The following is a 25,453-nucleotide window of genomic DNA, read 5'->3' as shown; positions in this document are numbered from 1 at the left end:
TTATTCATGTTTATTCATGACTTGCAAGTGTCATAGCATGCATAGATAGATTTCATGTTCCATTATTGGAATGTACCTTCTCAGCATTCCACTACTGATTCAGCAAGTACATTGGAAATCTTTTGTAATGGTGCAGTTACGTGGATGCAGGACTAACGCAAAATACTGGATTCCATTCACGTTGTAAGGCATCACTGGTACACTAACCCATAACACTTAACTGCATCATAGAGATATCAATGTACCACAATACATTTTAAAAAACAGCACGCCAACATAATGTATTTAAGACGTGGGTCTCCACATTGAGATATATTCGAGAAACGCTAGGCCACCAAACCGTACTGCATCCTAGGGCTACTAACCTCACCACAGTGCACAGCACCTGAATACATCAAGTTATTACACTGCTGTGGACCTGACCTTTTTGCAGGATTATCCCCAAACTTTTTGCCCTCTTCCTCCTATTTGTCTGACCTGTTTTTGTTGGCTTTAGGACTCTGGACACTTTACCACTTCTATCCAGTGCTAAACTGCATATGCCCTCTGTCTAAAATGTATTGGTGATTGGTTTCTCCATGAATGTCATAGTTGATTTACTAGTAAGTCCATAAAACAGTGCACAGTGTGTGTCCAGGCCTGTAAATCAAATGCTACTAGTGGGCCTACAGCACTAATTGTGCCGCCCACATGAGTAGCCCTGTAAATATGGTTCTGTCCTGCCATTGCACTGCTTGTGTGTGCAGTTTTAAACTGTCATGTCGACCTGGCAAGTGTACCCACTTGCCAGGTCCAAACCTTCCCTTTTATTACCTGTAAGTCACCTCTAAGGTAGTCCCAAGGCAGCCCCATGGGCAGGGTGCAGTGTATTTAAAGGGTAGGACATGTACTGGTGTGTTTTACATGTCCTGTTAGTGAAATACTGCTAATTTTGTATTTCATTATTGCAAGTCCTCTCTCTCCAATACGGCAACATGAGGATTGCCTTGAAGTATCTTTTAAGTGTAATTTCCCACCGGGAGCAGGTAGAGATTTGGAGTTTGGGGTCTCTGAGCTCACAATTAAAAAATACATCTTTTGGTGAAGTTGGGTTTTCAATTGTAAGTTGGAAAATGCCACTTTCAGAAAGAGGGCATTTTCTTGCTTAACTATTATGTGCTGCTGCCTGTCTGCTGAATACACCTCTGGGTCAGGATGTCAGTTGGGCTGTTTGTGCATTCACTCTAGATGGTGGTGGGAGGCGCCAACACATGCACCTGAACAGAGCTGCGCCTGTCCTCACACAAAGCAGTCTTTAACCCCCTGGAGTGTGTCCGGGGCCAGGGCAGGGCCTTGTGTACTATAAAGTCTTCTCTTTGAAGTTTGCCTACTTCAAAGACAGAAATGGGTATAATTACTAGACCTCTGACACTACATAGTTAGAATACTTCTGGACTCAGGAAATTCTGCCAGGAAGAAGAGCTAGATGCTGTAGGATGGACTACTACTCTGCCTGTTGCTTTATTGTGCTGGCATGCTGCTTGCTGCTTCTGTCCTGGGAGTGAAAGAACTGGACTTGGCTTTCTATATCCTGCTTCCAAAGGTTCTCCAAGGGCTAGGACTGAACTTGCCTCCTGTTAAGAAGTCTCAGGGACATCAAAGACTTCATCTGCCCCAGCGCCTGAGCTCTTCTGTTGAGAGTCCTAACTTGCCAAATGGTGCCAAATCCAGTCCCTGCACCCTTGGATGTGCAAGCTGGTGATCTGAAGGAGAAAATCCACGTAACAACGTGCCGCACCAGGTGAATCAACACTGCACCTGTCTCGCGGCTGAAAAAGTGATGTAATACTTGTATCGCAGCTGCAGAATCGAAGCAGCGTCTGTTTCACCACAGTCCCATCAACACAGCGTGTCTGGATTTTCCACGCATCGTCCCTGGGTGGCAACCCCGCACTGCAGTAAGGAACCTTGCTTTTCCGGTGCTTCACCTCCCCTGTGGCCTGCATCGTCTTTGTTTTTGACGCATCCCAGGTACTATGTGCTAAAGAAATACATCAATTGATTCCTATGCTTAAACCTTTTAAAAGAGCTATTTTGACTTGTGTATGTTGGATTTTTGCCGTTTTGGTCTTCTTTTACTCAGATAAATATTGGCTATTTTTTTAAAACTGGTATGGAGTCCTTTTGTAGTATTTTCATTGTATTACTTTGTATGTAAAAATACTTGACACATCCTCTGAGATAAGCCGGACTGCTTGTGCCAAGCTAACAAGTGGGTGAGCAGGGGTTATCTTAGCTGTGCGACTCCCTTACCCTGTCTAGAGTGAGGGTCCCTACTTGGACAGGGTGCAAACCACTGTCAGCTAGAGTCCCCATTTTTAAAAACTGCATTGTAATGGCTCTAATGGGCCACAGTGCACTGCTTTTAAGGCACACTAAACCACAGGCCTGCACCTAGGCACTCTAAGCTATTACACTGGATTGAGTAGGTAAGGACTCTCACAGACCAAGGTAGCACTTACAGTTTACTAGTGTCCAGACTTGCTTGTCCTAGATTCTTCCTAATACTCTCTCCATGCACTAAATACCTCAAACGTTTCACATTTAAAGAAGCACCACCTAATAGAAAAAAGTGGAGGGTTCAGAAGCTCTAGTCAACTGTATACCAATTTTGAGTCAATACAATAAAATAATCCTCAAGGGTTAAGCTACAAAACAACCAAAATAATATGTGGACCAATACCAGCTACATTACATGAACCATTTGTGCTTTGGAGTGCACGTCTATGAGAGGCATGCATTCTATGGTAGGTGACATAACAATAGTCCTCTTCATCTCACTAGATGAGACTAATAAAGCAGCATGGAATCTCCTGGATCTATCCACAGCATATTAGACAGACTAGTCCATGGCATCAGATTAAAAGATTAAACAAGCTGACTAGAATCATATAGTCATTAATAAGTGGGCTTACATTTCTTAATACTACTTTGAGGGTTTTATGTGGGGCGTGGCTTGGCCAACTATGATGCTAGACACATGTACCTGGAACTACGGACTACCATCCGCTGACATCCACTTTAATCTGCTAGCTGGGCTCAGCCGCTGAAATGAACTTGCCTTGCCTTCCCCACAGACCACGGAGGAGCCACAGGCGCTGCCTTCAGAAATGGCCAAGGCAGCGCACCAGGCTGCGCACCAGGCTGCGCACCATCAGCAGCTGTGGCAGACACTTGGGGCCTCAGGCTGAGTCACTGGCTGCTGGGCCTCCTGGACCATGAGAACCTGTGGGGCTTACATCGCAGCTATGCAGTGAGACCAGTGTGTCACTCGTAAGAGACGGCGGGAGCTCGAACACTTAGTTACCCTAACTGTGCTGACAACGGACCTCTGAGGGAGCGCTTCCTAGGAGTCGTAAGCGGGCCCGCCGGGGCCGTATACTGCATGTCGTCGGTCCTGACATTGTGGCGCTGCTGCAGGGAGACTTATGGCTGAGACGGTGAGCGGGGTTTCCCCTGGCAGAAGGAGCCTGCACAGCACACCGGGCCTGGGGACATCAGCCTAGGCGGTGCCGGGCCCTTTCGTGATTGTGCTGTGGCATCAGCTGCTGGGCTCCCTGGCCCCCTTGCTAGCCTGCAGGGGCTCCGATGAGGCAAGGAAAACCCATCCCAACTGAAGGAGGACTGAACTGTACCCATTCAGCTATCTCACCCTTGTGAGCATGTGATGCTTGCTGTGGGCCCACCTGGGAGCTGAGAGGGGCCCTGCCATTTCCTCTACACCCGAGCCAGTGAGCCTCACATGGCACCGCCAACAAGGTAGGCTCGCTGGGCAGCAGGGAGAGCTCTCCCACTCTATTTCCCGCTCAACCACCCGACTACACCAGCAAACCCAGGAGCAGTGAGACACTTACACTTGAGGAATCGGGGGCAAAGAGGAGAGTCCCTCCTCCTTATGACCACTAGGCATCAGGGTGGTTGGGGCTTAAGATGACACTCCGCAACTGACGTTGCCATACTGATTATTAACTGGGGGTCATGCCAGGTGAAGACTCCCTTACAGATAACAAGCAGTGGGCAGAACTGCCCATCTTCATCCTTTCCTTCTAGTGCCCACCCCCGCAAACTGCCCCATACAGCAGATTTCACTCCTAATTCTGCAGAGGGGCAACTGTCTCTCACCCTCCACCCCACTGGGTACTCCTACCCTGGGATCTTCCCCATATGTTGCGGAGCATCCTCCAGGGGGCCCAACTGATGACAGCACTCCAGCTTACAGCAACTGAGAGACCAGAAAGGACCCACAGCGTGGTCCTCACACCGACAGACACATCCTGCTATTACCTAGCGGCACTAACTAGATAACAATCCCTACGACTGGCCCGAGGGGCCGCTGCGATCAGATGCTTCGCATTACCTGGCACTGGACCGCACAATAGCCATCCAGACTCCCAGAGTGAGGTACTTCCGGCCTTGATCCAACCTGTTGGGGAATACCGACAAGCCTGCTCCCCATACAGCTACTCCCAACATTCCTACCCTTCACAACTCCTGGTACTGAAGGGGTATGTTGTGCTCTAATGCACCACCACAAATGTCACTGTTTGCCATTTTGCCGACTACGGTACCTGACACTCCATGTTAGAGGACACCACAAAGCCCACAACCCCCTTTCTTGTCCCGGGGCGGACAAGAGGATATCGTCCTAACGGCCATAGAGAGCTCCTGTGTCTCTACGGAGTCCTAATTGGGCTCCCTCATGTCTGAACTGGGATTTTTCCAGGACAAATCGCAGAAAAATAGGAGACGGAGAAAAGGCGCAGGTCTCACTACAACCACAAACTGTCGAACATCAGCACACTATCCTGGACTTGCAGAAGTGAGTATGCGCCCTTGAGCAGCGAGAGGATGACGCAGAGGGTCGGGACTGGAAAAGCGACGTCTCGATCTTTGGACTGCCTTAGGGAATTGACGGTCAAAACCCACTGTTGGTATTAGAGAACTGGTTCTGAACCTTTGTTGACCACTCAGACCTCACCCCTTCTACTCATTGGAAAGAGCCCACCTGGTCTCTGCCTGAAGGTCCCCTCCGTGGGCCCTGGTGCGCCCAATGGTAGCAAAGCTCCTTCACTTCAAGGACCGGGATCACATTTTTGAAGAGGCTATGGAGAGAGGCCCTCTAAAACTTGAAGACAAGATCATCATGTGTTTCCCAGATTACAACCAGGTGGTTGCGGTCCTCCTAAAGATCCTTATTGACATGACCTCCCTCTTTTTACCCAACTCGGGAGAGGCCTGGGCTCACCACACTGCTGTATGTGTCAATCCACCTGCAGCAGCTCCCCACCTGCAACAGCCGGGACGTAAAAGGAGGAATGGGCCAAAGCGAGGTCCCTACTCGACCTCTCCACCTACAAAGTCCCAGTCCTTAAGGAGATTATCACAAACCGACACCAGGCCCTCCAGGCACCAGCATCCCTCGGTGACTGAGTAGGGAGATACAGGCGAAGAAGGACCACATAGCTTCAGTACTGATGGGGATTCTGATTCTTCAGATGGCTCTAATCGGGACTCCCAGACTACACTATTGGTGACCCCATAGACAGAAGATGGTTTGATTTGATCACCAGTAACATCAAGGGTCCGAAGTCCTGGAACGCACACTTTGGCTCAATTGCCATGCTGCCCACATCATCATCGCTGAGACAACTTGGACTCCCACTCGTGGGGAATTTGAGTCAACAAATCTTATTTCCCCACTCGGCCGTGTTCACATCTATGACAGAGCCCAGCTTTACTAAGACGAGATTACACTTGGTGAACGTGCCTGAGTACATCACCTGCACTCCCACAGCCACGACCCCTCCTCATTTAGTTGTAAACTGTACTGCTCCTTTTGAGCGTACTGTCATGTGCGGTAGGCTCCTACAGTTGTTGTTCATACCGGTTACAATACCTGGTTTTTCCTTCTCCCACACCTGGACCAGATAGATATGTACCGCTCTCCTAAGAGTACGAAGACGGTGTTGCAGGTGCAAAAGGGGCAGGGTCACACCACACACTGCACAACATTGACCAACATCACTCACTACATCCACCATGGCCCTGCCTGTGCTCACTAGATTCCTCACCCTCAATGTGCACAGCATCCACATGGCACGGAAACGATATACGTTATACTCTTATCTTAAGCGTCAATACACACACGTTCTCTTCCTTCAAGAGAGACACACCACAGGCCCAGAACTACAGTTTCTGTAAGAACGCTACAGATGATTTATGCCACTATCTACACAGCCTACGCCTGAGAAGCAATGGTCTGTATCCACCCAGGAGTTCACGTTCAAGTCCTCTTTAGAGTCATACACAAGGAAGGCAGGTTTGTCGTCATGGAGGGCCAACTGGAGGGCTCTCTGGTCCTGTTGGATACTATCTATGCCCCAAACATGGATTAGGGCCCCTTATGGAATGGGCTCTGTGGCGTCGTAGCACAAAAACATATGTTGTGGGTTTTGGGAGGAGATAATAACTGTCCTTGAGTTGCACTTGGACAGCTTCCACACCCCAGGAACCCCAGACATAACCAGTCAGAGCATTTAGTGGGGTGGGTCCGCCAATGGGCACTTGCAGATATCTGAAGGACTAAACACCCTAATATCCGGGTCTAATTCTTCTATTCTGCGCCTCACAGTCTATATGCACTTCAAGAGTATTCTCTGCTCCCATGCCGTTCTGGGATCAATACCACATACGGACTACCAGGGGCGGGTGGTATATAGGACGCAAACATAATTGAGGTGCAATGGAATGGCCCAATTCCCCGATGTCCAAATTCTATCTCCCAAGAGACTGCATGGAGGATCCACTATTGTGGTACTCCCAAGAGTCCCATATCCGCCAGTACGCCACAGAAAAACAAGCTTTGGCATCTACTAGAGCTGTGGAATGAAATGCTTTCAAATTGGTTACGATCGTCGACATGAAACAAGCCATCTGATAATTTGCTAGAAACAAAACCCCTGGCCTCGGCAGCCTACCCATTGAGCATTACGCCACTCTTGCCTCAAGCCATGTGCTCTGTTAACCAGAGATGTACAACAAAGCTCTAAATACAGGGGAACTGCCCACGTCCCAAGTCCCTCTTGTTCTCCCTTCCTAAGCCCAACGGAGACACAGCCAGTCTGCCCTCCTATCGGCCGATCACCATCCTAGGTGCTGACTATAAGATACTGGGAAAAATTCTAGCAAACATGTACGCACAAGCTATTCCTGAGAACATCAATCTCAAACAGAACATCTTTCTTCATGGCTGCAGCAGATTCCAGAAACGCATCTAATATGTACAGGACCAAGCTCTGAGCAGATTCCCCCATGCGGCCTGTCACATTTTGGTCCTTGAAAAGGCATTTGATGTGCTCATATGGGATTACCTCTTTCAGGTACTGGCTCACATGGGACTGCTTTACAGAAAACCTACATGCCGGGTGCACCTTGGGCGGCTCATGTCACCAGCCTTTTCGGTAGGCAGGGGGACTAGACAGGAATGCCCCTTGTCCCCCTTGCTCTTCGCATTGCCTGGAGCCCTTCGCTATCTGCAATCTTTGGGAGGGGCAGAGCTAGGGAATCCCTTTGGCCAATAGCATGCATGCAGTGTCCCTGTACAAAGATGATCTGCTACTTTATCTCCATGATGTGCGCTCTAACCTTACACCCATTAACGCCATATTAGAAGCATTTGCCTGTGCAGCGGGCCTTCGCATCAAGTGAACCAAATCCAATATTTACCCACTGTGCTCCTATGGTCCCTGGTGGGAAGTGTGCTAGGGGGATCCATACTCAGCTGGTGGGACACCACAGTCCAGTACCTCTGGGTGGACCTGTACCACTCAACAGTTGACTTATTCAACTGGACCCTGGGGAAAGGCCTGTCCTCTCTAAGTCCAAGGGTGAGGTTCTGGAAACAGCTTACATTAGCCATGACGGGGAAAATTGCCCTCTTAAAAATGGTCATCCTCCCCCCAACTCCTGTATTAAATTGCACATTTCCCCCGTGTTCCTTCCCGATCCTTTTTTCGGGAGCTGGACGTCCTCCTAAGAGAGCTCATATGGGGGGGACAAACATTACCACATATCATTGGCAAAGCTGCAATTGCCAATAGGCAAGGACGGACTAAGCACCCCCTCTTCTGAGGCAGACTACCTGGCAACTAAGCTGCAGTGGTTGTCCTGTTAGTTTGCAAGAAGGACCTGGCGAGACATGTCATGAGACAGACACCCTTATATCGACCCCAGTTATAAGTTTTCTACTTTCAAGACAGACACCCCTGTCCCTAAGGTCTTGACAGACGAGGGTAACCTGTAAATGTATGGCCAGGGTGCATTTTCTCACACACCATATTTAATCGTATGCCCCAGCACTCCCACTACAGGGCCTGCCACCCCCCCAGAGTAAACTCCACAACAGACATGTCACACTGGCATGAGCACTCTTTAGCCACAACAGGAGATCTAATTACAATGGCACTTGCTCACATTCGACCAGCTCGTTGTGGATTACGACATGTCACTAGGCCGATTTCTAATATACAGGCAACTCCGCAACACTTGCCTGACTCTCTGGCCCACAGTGGACTAGGAGCCCCCAACCCACGCAGCTTTACAAGCACTACTCCAAATTGTGGCAGGGCGGCACCCCATCACTTGGAGTCAGAAAGTGATAAGGGAACATACTGGGTTCCACTAACAGAGGTACGTGGCATGTGGGAAGATGATATCGGGAGATGTTGCACAACAAGGAATGGGAGTAGTGCCTGGAATTTCCCCAGAAGTTCTCCTGGAATGCATGGTTTAAAAACATTACATTTATCATCCTACACCACACCTACCTCACCCCAGACCAGATTAATCACTACTTCCCTCAGGTGCACCTGCAATGTCCCCCAGTGCCAATCGGCCTCAGCCAATCTGTGTCACATGCTTTGGTCCTGCTCTCCCCTCTCTGCATATTAGCTTTCCGTACATGCAATCCTACATGATGTAACAGAGCTGCCTTATATCTACTAGTGGGAGGCCTGCGCCCTGGGCATCTTCAGGCGCAGGAAGTGCCACAGGGCACACACCCGTTTTGCCAGCATGGCCCTCTTCCTGGTGAAGAGGGCCTTGACTATGCATTGGAGGGAGACATAGACGCTTCCTGTGGTGGCGTGACATGGTGCAGTTTGCAGATGGGGGAGGGCTCAATGGGAGGATCTTCGCTACGAAGAGGCTCGTCGACTATGCAAAATTCCCATCTCCGATGCTTGGGACACCTTACTCGATCAGTTCTGCCAGCTCCCACTGCTCATTGGCTCCTCCACCGCCTCTTGATGGGTGCCCATAAGCAACCTCCGTCACCTTAGCGGGCCCAACCAGTCCGCAGCCCAACTGAACCTTTGATGCCCTGAGGGCTCTATCGCTACATACTATGCACATTTGGCTCATGCACACACTACCTCGCTGGCACCACTGTGTGGGCTGCATCCTCCACTGCCCCCGATCCTTCGGCTGAGACCCAGATGGCAACTTGCTCTGGAGCCCAAATGCTGCTGTCCCGTCAACACCTGTTCTCATTTTTGTGTGCCTGGCCCACTTCTTACAGATCCACTTGGATTACTCAGTTTCAAGGGCATTTTCCCCAGACACAAAGACAACCTTACCTACACAAGATGAGCACACAGCCACTTCGCTCTTATACATTGGAATGTGCAGGCCCTGCCTGTAAGGTTGTCATTGAGTTGATTTCTAAAGGGTACTGAATATTTCACTGAATTACTGATGTAACATACACTGCTGTTACCCTCACTGCAGGGGATTGGTACCACTGTGACCCTATGTTTCCTTGAAAACTCATAATAAAAACAGTTTTAAAAACAATTGACAGTTTTGTAAGCCTTATAGATAGTGGTTCAAAAATAGGTTGTAATATAATGAATTGATATCAATACAAATATCGTGTCTTTTCAACAGCAGCAATGGATGCCATCAAGTGACATAGTGGATAGTGCTTATACTTTCAAGTGCTCTCGGAATGACAAATAATTAACTATATATTTGTAATAATGGTTACCTATTTGTATATTGGTTGTAGAAGCTCTGATGCTCTAGTTTTCACATATTGTCGTCATTTAATGAATTTTTAATTGCCCATTTAATATTTTTGGGCCTCTCAAATATTATGTTTTTGTTATGAAAATAATGAACGTCACAATGATCCAATGTTGTGTTAACTGATAATGCTGTGCTAGGATGCAAGCTTTTAGCTCAATGGCTGTTCCAATGTGCCTTTATTGAAAAAGGCTTTATGTTCCAGTATTTGTAAACGGTCCTCTTGTTAACCTCTGGGGTCGCCTTATCCACCAAGCTTAGTGTTTAGGGGGTCTGTTTCAAACAATTATTGGATCTCCATAATTAAGTTAGAGCATGCCTTTCTTTTACTGTGTTGGTTAAGTTTCATATCAAGGGGCGCCTTAGCAGAAATCTTGCCAGATTCTGGGCATACTGACAGCCACCTATATCTGGGGTTGATTTTCTCTGCCACGCTCTCCAAGATAAGAGTCTCGGATTCCTTTGATGGGCTGTAGCATCTAGGTTGGCGATCCATTTTGGAGGCACTTTTGGCTTTGAAGAGGGATGTTTGGCGCCCATTGTGTAAGTGGGGGTCAAAGAGTGACACTGTTCCATGCCCCTTTCTGTGGGACTTGCTTCGCTACAAAGCCTTCTTTCTGCCTTCCTCGATGCCTCGAAGCAATGGTCTTCTTCGGCATAGGGATGAATTAAGTGAGAAGGGCTTCATCCCCTGAGCTTTCACTGGAGTGGTACTCACTCACTTTGGTGACTTCCTGGTGCAGGGCCGTATTAATATTATCATAGAGGGTGCCCCGTCTAGGTCTTCTCCCTCAGAGACACTTGGGGACAATGCCTTGGGGCGGTGCATCAGTTGGGACGCTGCTATCCTAGAAGGACCCACTTCTTCCTTCATGATGGCAAGTGCATCCTGTTATCTGAAGATGGTGGGTATCTCAGAGAACTGCTGCTACGTTTATGAGTGAGCACAATACCTTTTCCTTCGGTACCTCAGGGTCTTTACACCAGAAGGAGAGGCACAAATTACAGGAGGTTTTGTCATGGAAGAAACAGTGACTGCAAGCTTCATGCTGGTCCACTCACCGATACTTTGCATTAAAGTCAAGACAAAATTTAAAGTGTGTGTGTTTTCCATTACCTGGAATCTCAGACAAGGAGGGCGCGGTCAGTATAAACAAATGGTGTGTCTCACAGGAGACTCACTGAGTAGAGTTCAATCACGTAGTGATTGTTTTTGGAGTCATCGCTCTCAAAAAGTGGAGCAATTAGGCCAGAAACACTGCAAGGAGAATGTCGATCTCGGCGCTGTTGCTGAATGCGTCCAAACCTGATGGCAAAAAAAAAAAAATCAATCTAAGCTGGAGTTGGGTCCCATTCAAACTGCAGCCTAAGTGAAGAGTGACAGCACATCAAGTGACTTGAAGCATCTTTGAAGAAAAACAAGTTGAAATGCCCGAGCCCTAAACTAGATGGCATGAGTATCTGCAAGCCCAGCGGTCCGAGAAGCCCCTGACAGTATGAGCTTTTTAATTTTATTCACAGGCAGATAGCTCTTCCGGTCTCTTTTGTGATTCCTTTAATTTATTGTTTCCATAGCATGGGGGACCAAATTTCTATGTCTTGAAGTTGCAATACATTTCCTGAAGTGTTGCACAATTCCTACTCTGATTACAGGACTGCGTATTTGGGATGGCAGAAATTCAGACTGTGGGAGATTGAGTCCATCCACCCCATCAGTATCTGGTGGCCCAATTCCTGCTAGCTCGCAGTGCCTCACACAAACCTCCAACCTACCTGGGTGGAAAGTGAATATGGCAACCTGAACATGACACTCTGACTCCCCAAGCAAGTCGTGGAAACAGATCTTACCCTTTCGTGATATTACTCATGCATGCCAAGGCGAGACACAAAGAGATGCAAGATAAGTTTTCAATACATTTATTGAAACAATCGCAATCTGGCATTTAGAGAGTGAGCTGTGATAATTAGGCAGATTAAATAATCCAATCAATGTTACAAACATGATAATGAAGATAAACAATCCAACCATGGTATATGTGGTTCTAGCCGTTCTAGGAGTTCCTACCTAACCATACGTCTATGCTGAAAGCATAGCAGGTGTATCTTTCTGATGTGCCCGATTGAAGGGATTAGTCCCATACTTATAGCCAGTGTCAGGAGTCGACCAGCAGTGTAGATGGCAATCCTCTCAGGAGGCTGGTAGATTAGAACCAGGAAGCTGCATGTCGCACAGCATGCTTCCCAGGATGGTTGTGACTGGAATGCTCTCTGCCCCTTCTGAGTCACTACACCGTTTATATAATGACCCATACTGTGTTGGAAGTACAGTCCTGTGTGTAGGTGTTAGAAGCGGTGTCCTGAACAGGCAACGCAAACTACCATATTGTGTACAGTGTTCTTAGCCTTGGACAGAAAGTACTAATTACATGGCATGCAAAGGCTAACTAAACAAGCAGCTTGTTCCTTGTATTCCTGGAATAAAAGCGAACTGATAAAAATATATATAAAGTACTGCTAAAAGCAGCTTTACTGAAATGAATAAAATATGAAATGTAAAATACAGCTAGAACAGGGGTGACCAACGAAGGTCCAAAAGGTCCTCATGACAGCTTGGGACAGTCAATCAGGCCTGCAAAGCCAGGAATGGGAGAAAAAGCTCCTTCACTATCAAATTTTAATATTTTTTTATTTTGGGTCTGTGGAGCATCCTCAAATCAAGGTACACAGCAGATCTCTGCTGATAAACGGTCCAGATCACTGTTTATTTTAACCATTTCAAGCCCACCAAAAATATATATTTTAAACACGAATTTCTAGAGAACTACTGAATGGTTTACACCAAACCAAGCAAAGGAACTTTCTTGAGCAAAATTCTACCTTCACATGAAGGGTGGGGTAATTTAATTTGGAGTTAAAAAGGGAAATGTTGCCATCCCTCCAAAGTGTGCAGCGACTGGCACTCATGGAAGATGGTGAATAAGAAACAGAAGTGCTTAATAAGGAACCCTGGAGTTACGTGTAAAATGAAGCCTAAACCATCCTTGGAAAATAAGTATTTTCTCCAAACCAGAAGCAGAATTCTCAGTGACACAAATCTGTGGTTGAGATGCACAGGGGTGCTCTCGAAACTTAGGGCCTTATTATGAGTTTGGCTGTCCCACCGTGGGATTGCCAAACTCGCACGGAGGATGCCACTGCCATGGTGTCCCCCCCCCCCCCACCTTCACCCCCCCCCCCACACACAGCGTAATACAAGCCCAGAATATTGTAGTACGAGGTTCCTGCCAGGCAGCCCGGTGGGAACAGTGCTACGATATTGGTCTCAGCTTCCTTAAGGGAGCCAAAGCCAGTACCATAGCACACAGTACCCTCGGAATGTGCACTGTCTGCAGAGCAGACAGTGCGCATTCAGATAGTGCTGGGCAGGGCAGGGGGGGGTCTGCACTGCCCATTTAATGGGCAATGCAGGGGCCACCCTGTGGCCCGCCAGGACTGGCTTTCTGCCAGACTTCTCATGGCAGGGACCTTGCCTTGAGAAGGCTGGCAGAAAGCCAAGTTGTAATCAGCCAGGTGACGATGAATTCAGTGCCGCCCTGGCTGAGTATAACTCAGACCGCTGTCGGGAACCACTTTCCCGGCAGAGATGTTATGTTTGTAATGTAATGTGGCAGTCGGACGGCCACAGTTGCGGTAGTCCGACCGTCAACGCAAGGCTGATGGTCCTAGGAACGCTAGCCTCCTAATGAGCCCCATAGCCATTCTATGGGGCTCATTAGGAGGCTAGCGTTCCTAGGACCATCAGCCTTGCGTTGACGGTCGGACTACCGCAAATGTGGCCGTTCTGGGACCAAGCTATGTAACTTGCAGGGTAACTTCAGAAATAAAGAAAAAAACAATCAACCAACTGACATTCTCTCATGAGCGCCTCAAAAGCTTTCAACTGTGTGCTGTGGATTCTTTAAGGAGGCTTGAGAAAAATTTGAAATTTTGGAGAAAGCAGAGTGGACAACCAGCACCAAAGTTCTAAGAATGATATTTTTTTCAATTCTAAGGTGGAAGATGGGTCTGCTGCTTTGAGAAGAGTGGTAAGTCAGGCATTTCTGAAGACAGGCGCTTTATTAGGTGGGATAAGAACAGTGCTTATTCAATTAACAGAGTAAACCAATGGCGAAAAAAAACCTAAGGGTGTCCTCTGCAAAAACAGAGTTGTCTTATGGAAGGAACCAATTCTGGTGTTCCCGGACTTGACTTGGAGCTCCTGAAGCACAGGAAAGATCTACAGGACCAACTTATGAGTCTGGAATCTATGGGAATCCAGGTCTCAGTCTTGGTATACAATATGGCAGTAAGATCAATATGTTAAAACAAACTGGGGCTGTGAGGTGCTATGAGGCTTGCATAAAAGCACGTAATCTAGAAGGTTGACTTTAAAAAGGGTAGAGTATTTGAACCTTGTCAATGAAACCTGATATGGCTTAACAGACGTGAGTTGCTGTTGAATAATTTGTATACTGTTTTGTGTGTCTTCCCTATGCCTGGGAAGAGTTCCATGCAAGGAGGAGACTCAGTAATATTACAGAATGCAATTTTCTCTGCATCTAACATAGCACTGTAGACCAAGCCCCCTCCTCCCCTTCATAGGTTTATGGTGTTGAAGTTTATTACTTGTAACAATCATAGCACAAGAAAGTGGTAGGCATTAAGTGGTTAACTCATACATGCCAACTCTCTTGATTCAGGCAGGAGACTACCGATTTCAAGACTAGTCTCTTGTCTCCAGATTTCTGCAATTAAAAACCTGACTCCTCTGCGGCCTTCAGCTGACATGGCCTGGTTCTGTGTAACTTGGAGTATGTACTGCCAGCAACCTGCTCCTGCAGTCCACTGCACAGCACTTGCATCATGCTCTCTCTGGCTGCTATAGTGTTTTCTCCGTGCTCCTGACAGGTAAGGAAAAAAACCTTACATTTGCCTTTCTAATATCGGATCCTACAGCAGCAGACTTGCAAATCCCATACATAACAGTAACCCGAGTCAGGGCCCATTAGAAGTCAATGGGGGAAATACATTCTCCTGATTTTTTTCTAGAAATCTCCCACTTTTCTCTTCTAAAATGTTCGCATATATATGCTAACTACGAGTTATCTGATTGTCCCTTTTGTATGTTCTGCAACACAATGTTTTGACGAATGAAAGTATAAAAGCACAAAAATTAATAATAAAATAGTTACAATACTAGATGTGATTTACTGTTCAATGTGCCGATACAGACCCAGTTTCATTAAAGGTTAAAATGCATTGCCAATTTATCTTCATAAAACTAATGCAGTTAGCTAGTGACATTTTCACTCTTAACCCAAGTTATCTTATCTAATCACGTTGCAATTTACTAATAGAATATGTTAATGTTCACCAAGTTCCCTTCTTTACTTGAGAGCTTTAACAACTCTAGTTAATTTCCAATCGCAAACTCTCTTTTTCACTATGTCATTTACCATATTCACAGTAGAAATAAAATTGGCATTTGCTGTCAAGCAGGTTTAATGCCTTATGTGATGTTTTTTAAAGTAATGGTAACTTTAAGGAGTAACTTATCTTTAAGTTAATTTGTTTATAGACATTTTGATCGTTATCTATGTCCGAGCAAACCCCGTGATTTTATTTAACCAAAAAAGAAGATGCAGACGTTTATTACTATTTTTGAGGGTCTCGAAACCAAAACATCGCTATGATAAATAATTTACTTTGCAGTGATTTGTTCAAAGCATGAAGGAATATTTTAAGATAATATAAAAACATCCTAATGACAAATAACCACCGAAACACATACCTTTGAATGGCAAACTCACATTTATAATGTAGAACAAATCAAATTATTATATTTGAGTTTATGGACATATGGAAGGGGAAGGCTGTGACTACTGCATGTCTGTTCCAGGTAGATAACTACTTTGTGGCAGGTTAAAATGCACACCCCACAGTTAATCAACCTTCTTGCCCCTAGAGAAGGAATTTCCCATCATGATTAGTCAAAAATCATCTCGGTTTGGGGAAGTTCAAAAATATCAGTTTTCATAATTGTTATACATTGACAGACTTACACTGATGTATGCAATAGTCCTTTATTTCGCAGCAGTTGTAATACATCCTGTGATTTTTGTTGGTAAAAAGACTCTCCAGAAAATTCATCAAAATGCACACCTAGACGCTAAAGTGCCCAGCGAGAGGGAAAAAAACACAAAAATATATCTTTAGATTTATCAAAAGGTAAAAGGTAGTAGATAAACATTTCAGTCCCCTATGTTTTTTGTGCTGAAGGAGTTAAGAAAATTAATTCCTGCAATGGTAGGTATTTCTAAGTCCCTTAAATTCTAGGTAAAGCAAATTTACATCACTACTGTAGCAGCATAATTTAGTGCCCACCCCTTTCATATACTACGTATATTCTCAACATGTGATATATTATATTAAATAAATGTGTGCATTTTATAAATCACTTATAATTTAGCTGAATTATAATACATATATTTACCATGGGAGAAAAGTATGCTTTTGTAACATTGCATTTGATATAATCACTTATGCTAACTGTATTAATTTAGAACTTGTTTAAGTCTAATGTTCGCCTAACCTATAACCAGGCCTCAGAGCACACGTTCTGTTTAGAAATGTGCTTTCCAATTGTCTTGATTTTCTCTTCTTCGCAGGCGCCTTATCTATGTTCTCAGCTTAGGGTGGGTTTATTGTATTAGACTATCAGACAACTGATTTTCTAATTAACTTCTGGCCTCCCATATGAAGACTTAGACAGTGGGTGATATCATCCTGTAACAGTCAGACTGGACAGATGTTACATCCAAGGTCATTCAGACTATTAATATTCTCCAAGATACACAGCAGCACGCTACAAATCAACGCACCTAACCCAAAAGTCCCTAAGATATAGAAAAAAGTTATATTTATCTGTCCTTCTTGTGTGCACTCATACCGACACCTGCTGCCAAGGTGTTCTCCTTTAAACTAAAGGGAAAGAACAGTTTAGAAACAATGGTAGGCGAAGGGAGGTAATAAAAATAAAAAACAGGTCAATCATCCTAATCCCAGCTTTTTATTACCTCCCTTCGCCTTCATATAATAAAGTTGTTGAGGTTCGGTGGCAAAGTAGAAGCAATCGTAGTTTTTGAGATTTTCTGTTGGGAAGAAGCTTACCTTGGAAGTACCAATGGCTAATAAGAAACAACTAGATAAATCAATTTTGAGGTCAATTATTTAGCCCTGAAGAAGTCCTATGTGAAAGGACAAAACGCATTGGCTGTTGCTGCTATGAATTCATGTACTATTGGATAAGAGAAAAAAAAGAATAAAAAGAAGACTTCTATAACTTCAAATCTAAGAATTGGACATTTTCTATTATTGGTGGTGGTGCACTACCATTGTTCTAAATCATTCAGACGATTACTTCTTAATGGAAGCTGCTCCCCGAGAACACTGTCCTTTAGTTTGTTCGATGGACGATAAAGAGAGGCCTTCTGGAGAGTCCTTGCATGCTTTAATTGTGTTCTTTATTTCCAGAATAGCAGATAAAACCTCTTCTCAACTCTGCTGATATTCTTTGCCCACAGTGTTAAGCTTCATGCTTGAATACTCAGACTCTTTACACTGAACCTTAAATCTATTTCATCTGATGCAGACACCTTTTTCTTATGATTTTCCCTTGCCACGTTCAATACTTTATTTAGAATAGGAAGTTCCTTCATGGAACCTGTTTGGGTCATATGTTGTTTGCTCTATGATATTCCGTTTCACATATTCTTTTTCATTATATATGTAATTTAGACTGCATGAAGATTTAAATATATACGTTCTCACAATATTCTTTTATCAATTTTGCTGACTGATCTGAAACTTTTCAAACACTCACACCCTGACACAGATCTGGGTTTAATCCTTTGTTATTTTGCTCACTACATCATCCCAATTTGGCCCAGCCATATGCAAATCAGTCTTGACCCTGCTCCAAGGTCCCAGGATGCTTTTTCTGGTCCAGGGAGGATCTGGCCTGGCAGTTCAGGCTGGACTGTTCCCATGTGGAGCAGGGTCAAGAATGATTTGCATATGGCTGGGTCCAAATTGGAATGGCATGGCGAGCAAAAAACTGATGGATTAAATCAAGATGTGTGACGGAGGGTGACTATTTGATTTGATTCACATTACGTCCATCATCTGCTTTTTTTGCATGATTTGAAATGTAACCTGAGTCCATTTTTAAATAAAACCCTTAATGTTTGGACACTATCTTCTGTTATCTTTGTGGAGCCATATTGGTTTCACTGTACTTGCAATGTATTTCTGAAGTTAGCTCCTTTCTTGCACTTCAAGTCGACAATCGAAGGCCCACACGACCAGTGAGGGATTTTGCTTGATGATTTTACGAAGAGACTGAGATACAAGAAACCCTGCTCTATCACTACCAATTCCTTATAATGGATGAAAAGAGAGTGCAATTTGTGTTCATTTCTGGAGTGGACCCCAAAGAGATGAGAGATATCAGCTGATATAGAAATAAATCTTTTTTTTTTTTAATACAGTTTTTAGATTGAGCCAATCAGACAGTGCAAGTTAACTAAAGACTTACAGTGGGCTAAAAGCCCACTCACTGCCTACCACTGGTTGGCTATATTGTCACTCATTTGTTTTCTTCTTATTCAATGGCTTGCCTAATCCATCTTATGCACTGCTCGCTTTTACGGAACTACTTTTCTCTTCTGCTTAACCACCCCATGAGCGTGCACGGGGTTTCCAGATGTCTCCTGCATGTGTTTCCTTCCCCGTGGTGGCTCATGTTGCTCGTTCTTGTCTGTGTGTTGCTCTCTCCCAGCACTCCATGTTGTTCTCTCTTGCCCATGTGCTTTCCTTCCCCCACGTTCTGTGTGGCTCTCGCCCTTGTACTTCTCTCTTCACTCTGTGTCGTTCTCTCCCTTGTGTGCATCCTCCACCATCCTGCTTGTTCCTCCTGTCCCTTATGTGCTTCTTTTCCCTTCCTTCCCCAAACCACCCACTACTCTAACCAGGTCCCACATTTCCCTCTCTCACCACCCCCTCCATCCATGTGATCCTATTTTCCTTATTGTTTTCAATTTTAGCTTTTTTTGGAGGGCCAGGCAGCACATTCTTGCAGCCCTACTGCTTTATGAATGAAAAGCTTTCACACTACTTCATTATCACAATTTCTTTTATTTACTGATCCACCTTGGATCCGTAAATAAAATAAAAAAGTGCATTTGCATCACACACATGCATCATGATGCGTAAGCATATTTCTGAAGAGGCTGTATAGCACAGACAAAAGGCATTGGCAGAGCAAATAGGTCTCAAAGGAGAGACCTATTGGCATTGCCAACAATTGTTAATAATGCAGGCAAACTGCACTTGTGTCTGAGATTAAACAAGCTGCTCCCTTCAGACTATGAACTGACTAGAAACTAGGACAAAGAGCAGTGGTAGGCTGAACAGTGAGATACTTAGAAACCTCCATGTTCCTCCAGTTGGATTTCTTAAATTAGAAAGTGGGAGCCAAGGTTCAAAGTAAAAGTGGAGACACACGGAGATACTAAATATTGCTCTCTCAATCAATAGGATAACACTGCCCATGGACAGTCATGGAAAGGTTAAAACTGCTATAAAGGTGCTTGCAGCTCTTCTATCTGCCTTGAACAGAAACTATGGGGCTCATTTATTTACTGGTGGATGGCCCGTTATTCCGCCAGTTCTATGGATCAAAATACTCCAGCACCCTGGTAGGAGGACAGTCCATCTGATTTTAAAATGACCGCTAAGCTGGTGGGCATTTGCCATCACAGCGGTTCCTGTCTATGCATTTCGCTGTTTAGTGCAGGTCTTCACCCAGATAAGGGTGCCTTGCACCAAACAATTTTCTTCTTCTTTTTCTTTTTTTTTTTTTCAAAAGATAAATCCTGAAACAGGATTTTCTTCTTGAAAATAAAAAAGGTAATGCCCGCCTCGCAATGGGTGTCAATTCCCCATGGTGGTGTGGGGGGAATGGACATTACTTTTTCTTTACTGTCTCTCACTGCAAGGGTTATATACCTGCCCATCCGAATTGGGCGAACAGACATACATCCAAATCTCCGAAGACTCTTACTCAGAGAAGTCTGGCCACTGCAGTGACATAGTAATAATCACCATGGCCAAAATTAAGGTCTGCCTGCTTAAAAATTGGGCAGGCAGGCAACTGTGTTGGTGGGGAGAGAACTCCAATGCTGTTGTGATGAGTTCTCCCTCTCTCTGCCAACATATAAATCAGGCCCTATAAGCTTCTGTATGTGTTTGGGTGTCATATTTTAACTCCACTACCTTTTCCTATAATAAAAAATAGTTATTTCTTTTAAAGATAATATCACGTGAAGGATATTTACTTTGTGTGTGCTTAAATGAATACCATCTGACAGAAAAGATTTAACTGTATTCAGGTATGAGGGTATCTGAATAGCGCAAACCTAGCCAGGTGTAACAGATCCCTGTGTGAGCACAACGGCCAAGATTATAGTCCAATCATTCTTTAGAGAGGGGAGGGGACAAGCGCTAATATTGAAAAAGGGCTTTCAAATGTCTCAAGATGCTGTTTTTCTAGGCGAGTTTAGTTTTGAGCTCTCTACTGAATTGGAGAGGGTTGAAGCCCTTCTAGCGATTACGGGGATGTTCTAGATCCTGGGTGCATAGATATTTCTTTTTTCTCACATTTGTCTACAGCCTCACTGACCAGTGTAGGTGACATTTTGCATAATGTCAAGGACACTTTTGGGATCCAGGAACGGTGTTGCTGAGAGCCAGTCTCCCATAAGTGAAGAGGAAATCATATATCAGGAAGCACCCACAGCTGCTGGCTGCAATTAGTCATACAGAAATATGTGCAGACAGGCCGTTGAGTGGGATGAATAAAGTGGGGGCTCTCTAAAAGGGAACATGCAAAATAAATTTCTGTGTTTCCTAGAGTGTGCTACCTGGCCTGTATTTTGGTTACTCTCTGAGATGTTTATTGCATTCAGAAATATAACACAACAACGGACATACACCTAAAATCAGTCAGTACTGTTGGCTTTGCAATGGTTGTTAGCTGTTAAAGATAAATGAATAACAATGATTAGTTATAAATATTTAACTTTGGATATGTTTCAATTCTGAAATTGTGAGACTGTGAATTAAATATTATTGAGGCCTGTGGAAGGAGTAGGGCCTTCAGTTATGTGTGCTTTATGTTAGATACATATGCCCTTTTTCTCTTCACAACTCATTCATCTACACATTTTCAGCCTCCTCTCTACTTTTCAGTACCCTCTTTCCACTCTCACCTGAATGCACTTCCTAACATCTCCCTTATTTTACCACCCCAAAACATACACTGCACTCATTGATAGTTAGGCACTTTATTTCTTTTTGCTTTTGCTCTCTAAATATTTTGACTTCTGTGCACCCCTTCACACACACTCATACTGAATTTCAGTTGTAACTGGAATGACCATTTTTCTGTGTGCTCTGCAGAGAGGCCAACACACAGTAAGGCACTTGCCTTGCCTTCAGCCTCAGCACCAGTACCAGTACTCTCATTCAAAGCCCCTCAAACACCTGGCATGAGTCAAAGTATGCACTATGCAAGAGTAATCCAATGCACAGAAACAGAGCATGATGAAACAGATAACCATATTGGCAAATGCAACATTAAGTAAAATGTGAAATAAGAGGAACTAAATGGCTGACACACCTTACAGACATTTTAACATTCATTGTTCACATATCAATCCATTTTTTGGCATTAGTATTAAGGGCATGAAGATAGGGCAAGTTTTAATGGATCAATTTTGTGAGGGAACAAATACAGCAGCTCCACTTCTAAAGAAACCAGCGATCTGCAGCCAAGGCCTGGGGTGTCACAGTGGGGGAGGTTAGCGTGACAAGGGGTCTCAGTACCATAAAAACAACACAAGATTGGCTTTACAACACTTACCGAAGCCAAGGTACTAAATCACACCTGCTTGCACCCACTCCTACTGTGTGACGAGAGGGAAAAGGATGGGATCTATGCCTGTGAACGATAGAGGGCTGCCCTCATGCAGGGATGAAGACTCCGACACCTGAAATCAAGATGCTGAATGCGTCATTGGCCTATAGTGGATCCTGCCATAGACCACAATGGAAATGAAGGGCTTTAAAGCGGTCAGCCATTTGTTGAGCGTCACAGTGTAGAAAGTTGATTTACTGCCTGGCTTCCGTCTCCTGCTTCAAAGCGAGGCAGGCCAGGCAGTCTGGGACAGACATAACAGACTTAAAAGCATCAATTTGTTTAGAGTTATGATCGCATCTCTTAAATTGATCTATTTAATATTTTTGACTATAAATGAGTAAGAAGTTCAGAGGGGCGCAACTCCTCTGCCCTAAAGGAGAACCCGCCTCCCCCTGGTGGGGCCACCCTCCTTCCACATAGTGATCGTGGCGGGGGTGCCCCTGCCTCTCTGCAGCTGCTCCTGCCGTCTGAGAGGCCCAGGTCCCGGCGTGGGTCTGGCAGCGCTGGGGTATGTCCGTAGGAGCCTGTGGTGGTGTTGGGATGAGCACTGAGGTACGGCACCTGCTCCCCCACCTGACTGCTGGAGAACTTGGCCGGACTTCTCCCTGGGGGCTCTGGATCCCGAGCTGTGGCCCGCACTTGTGTGGCGGCTTCATCATCGGCAGCCCTGACGAAAGAAGCTGCGTGGGCTCCAACATTGTGCTGCCTCATCGGAATCCCTCCCCCGGCTCTGAAGGTGCAGATAGCCCTGGAAAGTGCAGCAGCCACAGGCTTGGTTCACGGCCCCTCCCCCACCTTTTGGCTCCCAGACTCTGACAGCTTTCCCTGGGCTCTCTGGGGGCTGCAAGGAATCCCTGCATATTGTGCAGCTGCTACAATGGCCTTGGGGACTGAGTGGCGCCTAACACTCTTGAATTGGCCAGCTGGGGTGGGCCGCTGGCACCAGCTGCAGGATAGAGATTGGGGCCAGATGAGACTTGAAGCGTGCGCCCGGGCCATGATGGGGCCAAATGATTCCTAATGGAGTCACTGTTGGTGGAGCCCCAGAAGCCCAGGGAAGGATCACCTCGACTGGCGAGGTGGCGCCTGTTGGAGAAGCAGAGCTCTTGGCCTAAGCCCCACGCCTTGTAGGTCAACCCTCAGAGTGACAGATTTGGAGATACCCTGGGGGCTGTGCTGACCTCGGGCCTGCCTGGGAGTCATCTTGGGCTGCGAATAAGGGCTGCACACTTGGTTTCCATTGGGTCTTTGGGGCCGTGTAGGTTCTTTAGAAGAGGCTGAGGAGATTGGCTGCGGGTAGCTCTGCCCCTGCCTACATCAGTGGCGCTGGAGCCTGCCTGTGGTAGCAGGGAGCGGACGCTTGGACTGTGACTGTCTTCTGGGGCCCCACCTGTGACTACTCTGCTGCTTGTTCTGGTGGATCTGCTCCAGTCGTCTGCACTTCCTGATGGTTGGTTTCTTCACATCTGCTGGCATTGGCATGGACACCTTGGGGCTATCGCCTTATGCGGTACTCCTGAGCACCTGGTGCTTGATCGAGGTACCTTCGTGGTGAAGGCCTATCTGTGTCACACCTTTCACCTTTCCTCTGATGGAATTGAAGGGAGGGGGGTTCTGTGTAAGACTGTTGTTCTCTGGTCACATCCTGGGAAAGGACGGACCTCAGAGACATCCGCAGAGCAATACCGTCACGTGGAGTGCCTCCTTGAAAACTGGGTGAGACATATACTGCGTCCTAAAGTTTATCTAAAATCTTTGTATTGAACAGGCACACAGGGTGCTACTTTCTGCCCCTCCCTTGGGGCGCCACAGCAGACGTATCACTAAAATCCTCAATAACAGGGACAGGGATGCATTCCGGAGAGCTGCCTTGGAGACGTCCGTCCCGCAATTTGAAAACCACAAAATCACACTTTATACAGGTTGTACCCAAAAAGTGCAGGCAGGGAAATTGCACTTCTGTGAGCTACCTGTGGATGTGTGGTCCTGGTTGGACAGGATTCCTGTACCCTCTGACTAAGGCAGATAACTTCCGCACAAGCACTGGGCAGCAAGGGAGTAGACGATTCACCAGAGGCCCAGAGTGTTGCCCACAATGTGGTCAGAGAAGACGGTACTGTTGACTATGACTGCTGTGACCCTGTTGGTGCCTGAGACTTTGATAAATGGAGCCCCAACGGGGTTCAGTTGCTGGGGCCTACCGTTTGCTTCAGCAGTTCTGGGCACCTCCTTCTGAGGGGGAAGGGACATTCCTGGTGTGGGTGCGCTGCATTTATGTTTCTTCTTCAATGTCCTATGCATAAAGGTCTGTGCTTTCTGAGTCAGCAAGGGGAGGGAGGTTCTGTGTCTGGAGTGGACTGGGGTGGGTTGGGTTATGATGATGTAAATCAGGTTGATTCGACTAGTACAATGATTTGGTTCTATTACCCTTGTCTGGGGAGGGAGGAGCAGGTTGTGAGTTTTTTTTGTTATTATTCTGTTGATCCAAGGGTCGCTGCCATCCGGTTACAGGGAGGGAGACATCGATACCGAGACACATCCAGATTCATGATGGGTAGGCTAGGAACATGTAAGCTCATCTCCTGAAATGTACTGGGTTTGAGCAATGATCATGAACGTTATATGGTTCTTTCCCTCCTTAGGAGGCACACCGCTGACATTGCCTGCTTGCAGGAGACTGCTGACCCCACCCCACTCTGTGACGAAGTGTCACTGATTGACACTCGCCCTGGGCGCTTCAGGGCTTAAACCTGAAGCGCCCAGGTCAAAGTCAATGGGTGACACTTCCCTCGTCACCCGGGGGAGGGCCTCGAGGCACCTTTGCTGAGCCGAGGAGGTCACACCCATAGGAGCTGTAAACTCTTCAGCCCAGCAAAGTTCAGCTCAGGCAGCCAGGAGTCTGCGCAAATCGCGCATGTCTGCTCCTGGCTGCCTGACCTGAACACGAAGAGTGTCTGTCAGGCTGACCTTTGCTCAGCCTGACAGACACTCTTTATAAGGGGCAAAAGGTGGAGGGGCATTGCCCCTCTGTCCTAAAGGACGGGCCGTGCCTGGTAGCAACAGCTTCCCTGCAGAGTTCCTTTATTTCTCTCTCTCATGCAATACCTGTTGGGGACCTACTCAGAGACCAAGGCTGCGGGTGTACTCGGAGAGACTATGTGAGAGGGCTGCTCACTATGATCACTACTGACATGAAGGTACTTTGCAAAGCATTGTCGCTTTGGTTATGCCCTGTGATTGCTCTATTAATAC

General features: G+C 46.0%; 1 protein-coding gene across 1 annotated transcript in view; it reads right to left on the bottom strand.

Annotated features, from left to right (window-relative positions):
* Nucleotides 1-25,453, bottom strand: part of RARS2 (arginyl-tRNA synthetase 2, mitochondrial) — a 205,974-nt gene that overhangs the window by 98,077 nt on the left and 82,444 nt on the right. Inside the window, exon 10 of the mRNA XM_069235558.1 lies at nucleotides 16,224-16,330. Coding sequence (XP_069091659.1) covers nucleotides 16,224-16,330 — 107 coding nt within the window. The remainder of the gene's footprint in view (nucleotides 1-16,223; nucleotides 16,331-25,453) is intronic.

Source organism: Pleurodeles waltl, chromosome 5, assembly GCF_031143425.1.
Source record: "Pleurodeles waltl isolate 20211129_DDA chromosome 5, aPleWal1.hap1.20221129, whole genome shotgun sequence".
NCBI classification, from domain to species: domain Eukaryota; kingdom Metazoa; phylum Chordata; class Amphibia; order Caudata; family Salamandridae; genus Pleurodeles; species Pleurodeles waltl.
This window is presented reverse-complemented; position numbering and strand designations above follow the sequence as displayed.